Source organism: Strongylocentrotus purpuratus, unplaced genomic scaffold, assembly GCF_000002235.5.
Source record: "Strongylocentrotus purpuratus isolate Spur 01 unplaced genomic scaffold, Spur_5.0 spur5_scaffold_8, whole genome shotgun sequence".
NCBI classification, from domain to species: domain Eukaryota; kingdom Metazoa; phylum Echinodermata; class Echinoidea; order Camarodonta; family Strongylocentrotidae; genus Strongylocentrotus; species Strongylocentrotus purpuratus.
The window spans coordinates 32203643-32215212 of record NW_022145614.1 but is presented as its reverse complement, the minus strand read 5'-3'; the positions used below and the strand labels follow the sequence as shown (position 1 = coordinate 32215212).

Sequence of the window (11570 nt, the reverse complement as noted above, 5' to 3'; positions counted from 1 at the left end):
GTTAAAGACAGTTGAATCTGAAGTATTGAGACTTAGCTGCGTAACAAGAAGTTTGACAATGCCCTCATCTGATCTGAGATACTCCCTTCTCATTAGGCCTTGGATCTGAAATGAATTATAAAGAAATAAAAGAAATATTCAGGATATTTTATATGCACTGGACTTAACATATTTTACTGCATGTACATTGATACATGTAAGTGTTTTGTCTACAATTTACACACCATTTCTGCACTTATTTTTACCCTTGTTACACACACAAATGTAATAACGCCCACAAATGTAATAACACTTTACCCACAAATGTAATAATTTTGAATCACCCACAAATGTAATAATGACTTTACCCACAAGTGTAATAAATTTGAAGGGATATTTTGTCAAATTTGTTCAAAACTAAAACCCTGTAATAAAGCATGGGTATAGTGCGCAGTCTTTACTCCAGAACCGGTTATTTCAAAAAATTAAAAAATCTTCAAAACTAAGACCCTATAATCGTTTTCCTGTGGAATAACATGAGAATCGAGCGTAGTTTTTCCTCCAGACCCAGTTATTCAAAAGTAAAAAAAAAAAAATTTAAAAAAAATTAAACTAAGACCCCACCATCTTCCAAACTAAGACCCGGTAATAAAGCATGGGCAGGCTTGTTGGCGGATCTTTTGTGAGGTTTTGCGGAGATTTCTGCTGACTAGTCCCAGCATCCGATTGGCTCGGGATGTGATGTTGTTCATGTGGCCTTGCCAGGACAAGTTGGATGAGAAAGTCAGTCCTAGATACCGGAGATCTGTTACCAACGCAAGAGGAGTGTCTCCTAGCGTGTATGTCGTGGTGATGGCTTTCCGACGTAGGGAGAATGTGATGTGGTAGCATTTCTCGGTGTTGAATTTCATCTGCCATGTGTTAGCCCATGAATGCAGCCTGTTGAGATCTTGTTGTAGGGCTTGGCTATCAGTGACATCAGTGATCGGACGGTATAGAAGACAATCATCAGCAAAGAGTTGGATTATGGAAGAGATCCCATCTACTATGTCATTGATGAAGGATATAAACAGAAGTGGGCCGAGAACTGTGCCCTGCGGTACCCCAGAGGTGACTGGAACCCATTCAGATGACTCTCCATCTACAACAACACGTTGTTACCTTTCAGTTAGGAACACCCTGATCCATCTGATAAGGTTGTCATGGATCCCATAGTGATGGAGCTTATGGAGGAGGCGATTATGGGGTACACGGTCAAAGGCTTTGGAGAAGTCTAATGCAACTGCATCAACTTGCTCTTTCTGGTCTAGAGAGTGTGCAACATCTTGAGATGTAATGATCAACTGGGTCTCACATGAATGGCCAGGACGAAAGCCATGCTGAACATCATCGAGAATATTATTTTCGTCATAGTGATCCATGATATTGCTGAAAATGACATGTTCGAGCAGTTTACTGCAGATGGACGTGATTGATACAGGGCGGTAGTTGGAGGCCTTGCTCCTGTCTGATATCACAACCACATATTCTGAGATTTTCATGGTCGCAGCTACCATCGTATGGCCGTAGGCGCTATTTGAAATTTATCAAAATTTACCGGGAGCACCGGTAAATTTTTATATTCAATTTTTCTTGAAAGCAGAAGTGTTTTAGGGGCCAATTTTTTTAGTGTTTATAATACATCCATAGGGGCATCCAAATATATTAACAAATATCACTATTTAGCCAATTTTCAAAAATTACCAAAACTTTGTAATACCTTTAAGACCTGGTAATAAAGCATGGGATTAGAGAGTAGTCTTTCCTTCAGACTCGGTTATTTAAAAAAAAAGGAAAATCTTCAAACTAAGACCTCCCCATCTCATTCCTGTGGAATAACATGGGTATAGAGCGTAGTCTTTCCCCCAGACCCGGTTATTTCAAAAGAAATAGAAATTTAAACAGTCAAGAGTTAAGGAGTAAAGACTGCGCGCTATACCCATGCTTTATTTCAAGGTTTTAGTTTTGAACAAATTCGACAAAATATCCCTTCAAATTTATTACATTTGTGGGTAAAGTCATTATTACATTTGCGGGTGATTCAAAATTATTACATTTGTGGGTAAAGTGGTTATTACAGTACATTTGTGGGTGAAATTATTACATTTGTGGGTAAAGTGTTATTACATTTGTGGGTGTTATTACATTTGTGGGTGAAGTGTTATTACATTTGTGGGCGTTATTACATTAGTGGGCGTTATTACATTTGTGGGTGTGTAAACCCTTTTCAGGTAAAGTACATGTATGTAATTGCCCCATGCACGTGCACCCACCATCCCTGTACAGCTTCCTGAGTGAGCTGCTAAAGGGATTACTCCATCAAGTACCAATTAGTAAAGATGTTGAACTTTCAAATTGATAATCATCATAATAATTTTAATTTATGATTAGAATCTAAATCAAGTTTAATTTCTATGTGCCTGCTACACTCTCAGAAATATGGACCAAGTATACATGTAAGATAAGATAAAACATTTCTTTGTCTTTCTTTTAAATGTCACAAAGAGCATAACATTAGATCATTACACATTTGCAAAATAAATTATGGCAATTAACAAAGTGAACTACCGGTAGTAGATCTAGACCCAGGCAGTAGATCCCCTACTAACTAACCCTAGTAAAAAAAATTAAAAAGACGAGACCCTGGAAAAAGAGCTTGTAAAATTATGAACTTTGGTAGGGGGACTTAAGGAACATGCATTAGTCATTACATGTAGACCTAGATCTACTTGTAAAAATATTATTGTGATTTTCTTCAAAATACTGTTTGAAATTAACTGCCCGAATAAGCCATTCAATCACACTGCACGACGTGTTATGTTGCCATGCCTAGCCACACCCACACTGCACCCAAACCAGGCCAGTCTGTTTCCTGCAAACCCTGTAATACTATGTAAAGAGCAATGTACTCAATTGGAAGAAGAAGAAGGAACCCATTCAACCTCAAATTTCAAAACACAACTTGTCAACTGCCCCGATTCAAATAAAAACAACCACTAAAAATGTAACATAGCCATAGGACCTACAAATTTTCAATTTTAAAAAGTTATTGTACAAATACTACAAGTCAAGCTTACAAGAATTTAAGTAAAGATATGGCAACTAAGAAGTAAGAATAAGATCCATACAATTTTCACCTCTGTCACTTGATCAGCACTGTCATGTCTTCAGAAGTTCAGTTGTTTGTATCATATACACTGCATGTAGGCGTCATACACGACACGTATTTTAATGTTTGTAAACAATTTGCATGCATAGTTTACAGCGATGAGGGCGACAAACAATTGTTTATGGTAAGCAAAAGCGTATCTCGTCGACGTCAGGATGAATTGAATTATTAAAAAGAAACAAATTATAACAGTTTTCTCGCTAGCCATAGAGTCCATAGGAGTCAACATTTTGATTAAACTAGAAATGTTTGAGAATATAATATAGTAAAACTTCTGGCATACTTACTGTATTTTAGCTAACCTTAAAATAATTTAGGACATTTGCCTGTGTAAAAGTAGTCATAGCAATGGTTTTTCTGTTTTCTAATTAAATAGAAAATAATTTGAATAATGTATTAAAGTTATGAATATTTTTATTGTGACAATATATTTGTTTTTGCATGCAGTGCAATCTTCTCCAAACGCACATTGAATCCTGCACCACATACAAAACTGTAATATGCAAGGACACCATGGGAACTTTCTTTTCTTACTAAATAAATAATCTTACTTAATTTCCTACCTAATCTTACTTAGTTTCTTACATGTACCTAATTCTACTTAGTTTCTTACATCCCACTTTGCTTACTAAATAATTCTACTCCTACTTATTACAACCCTATACGGCCTAATGTTTGTTTCCTGACGTCACGGCATGAACTCTGCAACTAGTCGAGCTCTATTGATTCCTTTGGCGCGAGGCCTGAATGGCGTTCCATAGAGCTCACTCAAGCGATGTAAAGCTGATTCGAGATAAATAAAGAAATTAATAATAATCAATTTGAATGGGCAATGGGCAAAGTTACGAAAAACAAGATGGTGGTAAAGCATTGCCCGAATTGTGAAAATCAGGTAAATATATCCAGCTCATGGTGTTATTTGTATTTTTGTATTTAATCCAGAGTTACAATGTTCCATTGTTTCATATTCAATGTCTGTGAGTGTGAGCTTGAGCCGAGTTACTGACGGTCTGTGGATGACTATGATTGAATGATGAGTACCGTATGAGAGGCGTACGTACGTGAGTGCGATTTCCTGGATAAGTTCAGGCTAGAGTGGCTGTGCATGCCCAGCGCCTGGCGGTGGCGCTTGTTCAGTAGGCCTATCCAAAATTTGACCCGTAACTCCGGCGTGGAGATACCCGACTAAAACATAGACCCTCTACTCAAACATTCTCAAAATGAAGTAAATATTCATTAGGTCTAAATGTCCAAATATATAGATCATGAGTTAAAAGTTGTTATGTTTAGACTATTAGACTACCTGTTTTGTGTCAATTTTCTAGTTATTTTTGGAGTAGTCTTTTGAAAAACGTTGATATTAGTTAGTAGGGTCTATACACTTTTTCACAGGTTTCCGATGGTGGGTTGCAGGGGGGCGGGGGCGCGACTGTGTGAAGTTATCTACCGTAATGTCTCAGATTCTCATTACGGTAGATAACTTCACACAGGCGCGCACCCGCCCGCAACCCACCATCGGTATGCACTTGTATTGTGCAGCGGTTTGCCATGAAACCTGTGAAAAAGTGTATAATAATAGATTTTTATATATAGGCTAGACTATATAGACTTTATATACTTTATTTTTTAAATCGTTTTTAAAACCGAAAACCGTCCGGTTTTGACTGGCGGTTAAATAGAATTGGAGATATCCGTGAAGTTACAGCACTAGTATGGATGAATATTTTCTTTCTTATTTACTATTAAAACTCTTATAACTTTAAGAATAGGCTAACTAAGAACAGTTTGTATACTTTTATAATGCTTTTATATTAAAGGTACTATGTCCCATTTGCAGGCCAAAAAATGAAAAGGGTAGATTCCCGGTGGGGTCACTCCCCAGCAGAGGGTGACACGTATGACCGTTACCACAAATGCAAATAACCCCCTTTTGCGGTCAATTTCAAGGACATTTTGAGAAAATCAACCCCCTTTTTTACGTCAAAACAAGGACAAAATCGTCCTTTGGAATACCCCTATTTATAAGATTGTAAGGAAATTTACCCCTATACCATATTTCAAGGACACGACATTATACCCTTTTTTCATTATAACATAAAGGTGTCCAAGACCAGAGTCCTCAAATTACTTTTTTTTCCCATTAACATAAAGGTGCCAAAGACCAGAGTCCTTCAATTACAAGTTCACACACATGCAAGTAATAATCAGTTCACCATATTACTGACCTTGTATTCCTTACAAAATCTGTTAGCGTATTAGCATCATGCTGGCTCACAAATTGGCGCTCACTGCACTGTCAAGTTGTGTCCTCCTCTGATCCATCCTCATGTCCATAAAACAAGGTTCACTTTCATGATGACATCTTTCAACACAACATGCATTAGTGCTTGTATTTGTAAAGTCATTTTCGCATCACTCATTTCCAAATGTAATGTTCTAAAATGTCATATACAATAATTAACATGAAAAGTTTCTTCTGCGTGAAGATCTCCTTGTATTTTCTCCTAGTCATTTTCGCATCACTCATTTCCAAATGTAATGTTCTAAAATGTCATATACAATAATTAACATGAAAAGTTTCTTCTGCGTGAAGATCTCCTTGTATTACTTTCATCTTCGGGAAGTTCGTTTTGGGCTTACTGTGATCCGGATTCTGCCATCATCAGCGGCTCCGATAATTTCTCTTCCTGGTTTTCTCTTATCCCTTTTCCTGACCCCTATTTATCAATTTCGAGGACACCTGTGCACCCCTATTTTCTATATTTCGAGGAATATTTTGTCCGCGGACATTGCTTGAAATTTACCCCTTTTTCCGCGATTTTGGTAACGGTCATGCGGTCCGGAAGTCACATTGAGTGACCCCACCGGGGGTAGATTCCAACAGCATTTGAAAGATAATACTAATTTAGAACTTCCCTAAAAAAGGTGGGGCTTGAAAATGTCTTCAAGTGGGAAAATAACAACTATTAGTTTTCAAATCGACTTAGGAGCTAAAGAGCCAATAAGTAATAGTCTTGATTTTCAGACCATTTTACCAAATGGTCATACGTTTTATGCTGCGCAAAGATTCAATCACTTTAATTTTGGCCATCACAAGAAGTGGGTTATTGATGTAGACAAATGCTCATGTACCCTTTACAGCTCATCTTATGTATGTTATAACCAAAGAAGAAAAAAAGCCAGTCAGTCACTCAATAGTGTCTGACAGTGAAGTCTAGCAAGTAAACGGGTTTCCTTGCATAATTTGAGTATTAGGACACTGCTAACGTTTAAATTTCACAGATAGGACATACATGACATATTCATAATTCCTGCAAAGTTCTACAGAATTTGAAGTTGGCTGCAAAAGGGACATAGTACCTTTAACACAAATATGAACTGATTAGTGAATTGAGAGCTTGAAGATTAAGAAATCAGTTTTAAAATAAACTGTCAATTTTCTTTTTTTTTCGCTGCCCATAGACTAACTTAAAGTTGCCTTGAGATGGCATTCTCTCAAAAATCGCTTATCTTGGCAAGGACATTTTTGTGAAACACTGAGCGGACAAGTTGAGCGACAGCGGCAAGATGTCATTGATCTTGTAGTTATGACTGTTTCAAGAAAAACGACCCCTGGTACCGCTTGAGCCGGCATATATCCAAAAAAACAAAGGCAAAACTAGTAGAAATTAGTTATTCCAAGCTGAGGGATTTGGAGGGAGGGGACGAGAAGGGGGGGGGGGGGGAGGGTGACCAGACGTAAAATTACCATACCATATCACTTGACAAACCTAGTGACCTCCCAATTTCAGTCACATTGTACTTATCTATTCTAGATCTACCATATTTTTTATATTCCCCCCCCCTTCCAAAAAAAAGGACCTGGTTTTACATTGATTGTAAACATGAACATGTATTTGTTAAAATTGTACATAATTACATAATTTACATAATACAACTTAGTTTGATTTTGAGATGTGAGGTAATTTGGAGAAACTATGTCTTTTCCATCAATACGAATTAGCATTGAACACTATGTGTTGCTGGTGTGTGTCTTTTTAAGGTTCCAGTAGCATGTAAAGAGTGTAGATGTGGACATGCATTCTTCACCAAGAAGCTTCTACACTCACATTCTGGAGGAGGAGAAGGAGTCTCGGTAGCAGGAGAAGGAGCAGCAGGAGCAGGAGGAGGCACATGCATGGGTAAGGCAAGACAACCATCGGCAACAGAGAACATATCATATTCTCTTAGGTCTTCATCAGCTCCTACCTTTGTCATTCCCAAATCCTGTAAACAGGCTGGTTTCAAATCCTACCAGTCCTTAGCCCCACGTCTCTGGAACAAACTCCCCTTGTTCTTAAGAAACGGTACTTCACTAGATTTCTTAAAAAAACAACTGAAAACGTACCTGTACAACTCCTCTTAATTGTTGATAGTCTAAGAGACAGTGCCTTGTATCCTTTGGAAAAGGTGCTATATAAATCCAATTATTATTATTATTATGACTGCTACTACTAAAAGCAGACAAGAGTAGCCAAGAGCAGAGCCAAAAGCAACCAATCGAGTATCAGCTATGAATCCCCTTCAAGATTGCTAAGGCGATTGTTTTTTATGCAACATTTACAAGGAAGCTTATTTTGATCATAACCAATCGATTGGGAGGAAAAATGGAGAAATTACAAGTGGAAATTTAGGAAATTGTAAGCATTTTAAAATGCAGAATACTGTAGGCTTCATGACAGTGCTGCAATGTCCCTTTCAAATTGTTACTTTAGCCCTGCCCTTTTGCTGTCTAAGTGTTTTAAGTATTTTATCCCTGGTCCCAGTGGTCTGCATAAAACTAGATGTTATTGAATGTCCTTTTACAGCGTTTCTACTGCAAGTTATTAGGTATGAATACAAGATAAAAGAATCTCTTGAATATTAATGCAGTCTGATGTGGCAACAGTCAGCAAAAAAAAAAAGAGTCAGGACTTGGGATAAACGTCATAGCTTTTTTTTCATAATTGTATTTTTTTCTTTGGACATGTGAGATAGTGATGTTTTGACCACAAAAAAAAAGTTGTCCTGTTATCTTTTTATTTTCTTTGACAGAAGAAGATAGCAGTGGAGTAAAGAGAAGGCGTACTGAGAGAGTGAGGAGGGAGAGACCAGACTACTACAGTGCTAGTGAATTTGAGAATCATCTCAGAAGGGTTAGTAAAGAAGGAATAAATAGTGATGTGGATCTAACCATGAAACTAGCTTTCATCAAAATTATAAAAGATACTAAACACAATGCCTTAATAGTGGAAAGTCATGACAAAATCAGATGATGTCAACATTTTCCCAAAACAAACAATTCCATCACATAATATTCCTCACCATTTCTAATTCTTAGGAGTCTCACTCAACAAAATCTACTTGCATGGGGACTCATGAATCATTGCTAAATATTCAAATCATGATAAGATTTATCTTTAGTCAATGTTTGCTATGTGCATCAACTATCAGCATAATCCATCTTTCATTATGGTTATCCTTTTACCGACTTATTCCATCACAGATATCAACATCAAAATCAGGAGAAAAGGGGGAGGACAAATCATCAAAGAAGAAGAAACATAGAAGAGGTCGACCAAAAGGATCCCAGAATAAGTCAATAGGTAAGTACATGTCACAATATCTATCACAAGTATAACTTGTTTTCATTGGTTACCCATCATTCTAATGCAATAACTCGTATTTTTTCATAGAGTTATTGTGCAATACTATTTTACAGCACTACCGCAGAGGGACATATATACAATGTGTTATATGCTATACAAGAATGCTTTTATTATTATCATTAGTAGTAGTAGTAATAGCAGTATTGTTATTATCAATTTTGAGTGAAAATGTCAACAAGCACAGAAAAAAACAAAGAACCTAGATTACAATAAGATATTATGATATTTTAAAATCAAAACCAGAAATCAGTATGAATCAGAAGAAAAAAATTCATGCCACTTCATGTCGCTAATGTACCTTATTTTCTTTTTTTTGCAGAGGAGATTGAGGAAGAAAGAGAGAAAGATTTATATTCCAACCTACCAACTGAAAAGGCCTTTGTGTATGCTGTAGTTCTAGCTGAAATCAATGAGAAGCTTCAAACGCAGAGTCAGGAATGGAAACCACCAACTGATCTACATCTCAAGAAAAGATCAAAGAAAACATGACCAGAATTGAGAGTGTGATCGCTCACTCAGTAAGCAAGGATATAAATCTTTCAGACAAACATCGATGCATGGTGTCCATAGCCTGATTCAAACTATTTCACATCAGATAGACATTCTATATGGATACAAGGAGCATTCTTCTGCATGAATGGGCTTGATGAATAGAGAGAGAGAGAGATAGAGACTCAAAATGACACATTTGTGGACAGTGGGGAGAGAAGATACACTTGGTCTTAATCTTACAATCCTTGATTGTGTCATGAAATGTGAAGCTGCAATATTGAAGATGCCCCTTCCTCCTGGTCAAGGTCAAGCTAGTAACCATGGCACACAGGAACACAGCTCTAGAGGAAAATTCACTAATCTAGGCGTTACCTTTGTTATCTATTTCGCTGTCAACAGAAATTAATTATCTTTCTACTGTCATCTTTTTAACATGTAGACTACTGAATTCTCTCAGTCTCATAGACTTAATGCAGGATCCACCCTGTTCCTGCAGGCAATAGGTTAAGTGATCATCAGTATATCGTCAGTTTGGAGCCACAAGGGCATCGACTCATATATACTGGAACCCAGAGTTAACGCCCTTCTGGCACCAAACAGATGATACGGCATCCAGTTCAATTGTGTTCATTTTTGCTTTAAATGTATTACATCTCAGCCACTGTGGTGCTGGAGAATAACATGCCCTGTTTTTCTATCCATGGTTAATGTATCCAGACATTAATTCACAAGAGTGTGGAATCCTGACAGGATGTAGGATGAAGCTAGGCTGATAAAGGTTGCCTCTTGTCAGGTTTCCCTTTTCTAGGCAATATGGAGTAGGTTTTAACATACAGGTGTACATGTATTTAGGTACTGGATAAAGGGATTTTGTGTGGGGAATAAGAGGTCGATGTTCATGGAGTCCTGGTTACAATATATACTATTAAAGATCTGGTCACCCTAATAAGTTTGTTTAAAATTGATAACCTGTTAACTCTGCATAACTCAAAGATTCCCAAGTCAAATTTTCTGTAAGTCAAATTGATTATGCAGACCAAACTATGCATGATTTAACAAATTTTTTTTGCAGTCAGAACAGGTTTGATTTGTGCAGACTTAAATGCTCTTTTTAACACCTCAGAGGGGGGACGGTAGTCAAAGTTGCTACACATTTCTATGAATTCTTCACAGCATTAATGTCATCATTGTTAACATAAGATGTCACATTTGCTAATCTTTCAGAGCTCAGATTAGAATTAATCTGGAATTTCTTAAACTTCGTTCAGTTATGACGCCGCAGAAGCCTGTTTTTATACCTCCGTTACGAAGTAGCCGGAGGCATTATGTTTTCGGGTTGTCCGTCCATCCGTACGTACATCTGTACGTACGTACGTCCCGTTCTTGTGTTCGCGTTATCTGAAGAACCGATCGATGGATTCCTGCCAAACTTTGGTCATGTATGTATCTTGCAGAGCCGATGAACTGATTAGATTTGGGGGGTCACGAGGTCAAAGGTCAAAGGTCACAGGGCTCATTAGGTATGCAGAACAGGGAATAATTTTCCTGGTATCGCATCGCAATTTGCTATGCATTTTTGCATGACTGCTATACAAAATATTGTTTGTGTAGCAGTTTTCTTCCATAGAAATGTACAGAATTTCATTTGAAATATTTATCCATCAGCTGAAATTGCTAATCAAAATATTTGAGGAAAATTATTCCCTGCAGAAACAGCTCGTGATCGCGTTATCTGAAGAACCGATTGATGGATTCCTGCCAAACTTTGGTCATGTATGTATCTTGCAGAGCCAATGAACTGATTAGATTTTGGGGTCATGAGGTTAAAGGTCAAAGGTCACAGGGCTCATTATGTATGCATAAACAGCTTGTGATCGCGTTATCTGAAGAACCGATTGATGGATTGCTGCCAAACTTAGGTCATGTATGTTACTTGCAGAGCCGATGAACTGATTAGATTTAGTGGTCATGAGGTCAAAGGTCAAAGGCCACAGCACACATTATGTATGCAATAACAGCTTGTGATCGCGTTATCTCAAGAACCGATTGATGGATTCCTGCCAAAATTAGGTCATGTATGTTACTTGCAGAGCCAATGAACTGAGTAGATTCTTGGTTCATAAGGTCAAAGGTCAAAGATCATGGGCTCATTATGTATGCAAAAATAGCTTGTGAACGCATTCTCATTAGAACTGACAGATGGA

At 37.5% G+C, this 11570-nt stretch overlaps 1 protein-coding gene and 1 long non-coding RNA gene across 3 annotated transcripts; one reads left to right on the top strand and one right to left on the bottom strand.

Moving 5' to 3' along the window:
- On the bottom strand, positions 1 to 3286 carry LOC115920201. The gene is made up of 2 exons (XR_004062246.1): positions 3147 to 3286; positions 1 to 105 (listed from the first exon to the last, which is right to left on the bottom strand). It is a non-coding gene; the product is annotated as an uncharacterized LOC115920201 (long non-coding RNA).
- Positions 3287 to 3942: 656 nt separating this feature from the next.
- Positions 3943 to 10426, top strand: LOC115920294 (UPF0547 protein C16orf87 homolog). 2 transcript variants are annotated; one of them, XM_030975827.1, is made up of 5 exons: positions 3943 to 4079; positions 7230 to 7368; positions 8264 to 8361; positions 8712 to 8811; positions 9194 to 10426. In XM_030975827.1, exons 1-5 carry the CDS (start codon positions 4020 to 4022, stop codon positions 9361 to 9363), a joined length of 567 nt encoding a protein of 188 aa, XP_030831687.1. In that variant the 5' UTR covers positions 3943 to 4019; the 3' UTR covers positions 9364 to 10426. The 2 variants fall into 2 exon arrangements, with proteins under 2 accessions (XP_030831687.1, XP_030831686.1); XM_030975826.1 differs by having other exon boundaries at positions 3946 to 4079; positions 8261 to 8361.
- The last annotated feature ends 1144 nt before the right edge of the window (positions 10427 to 11570 follow it).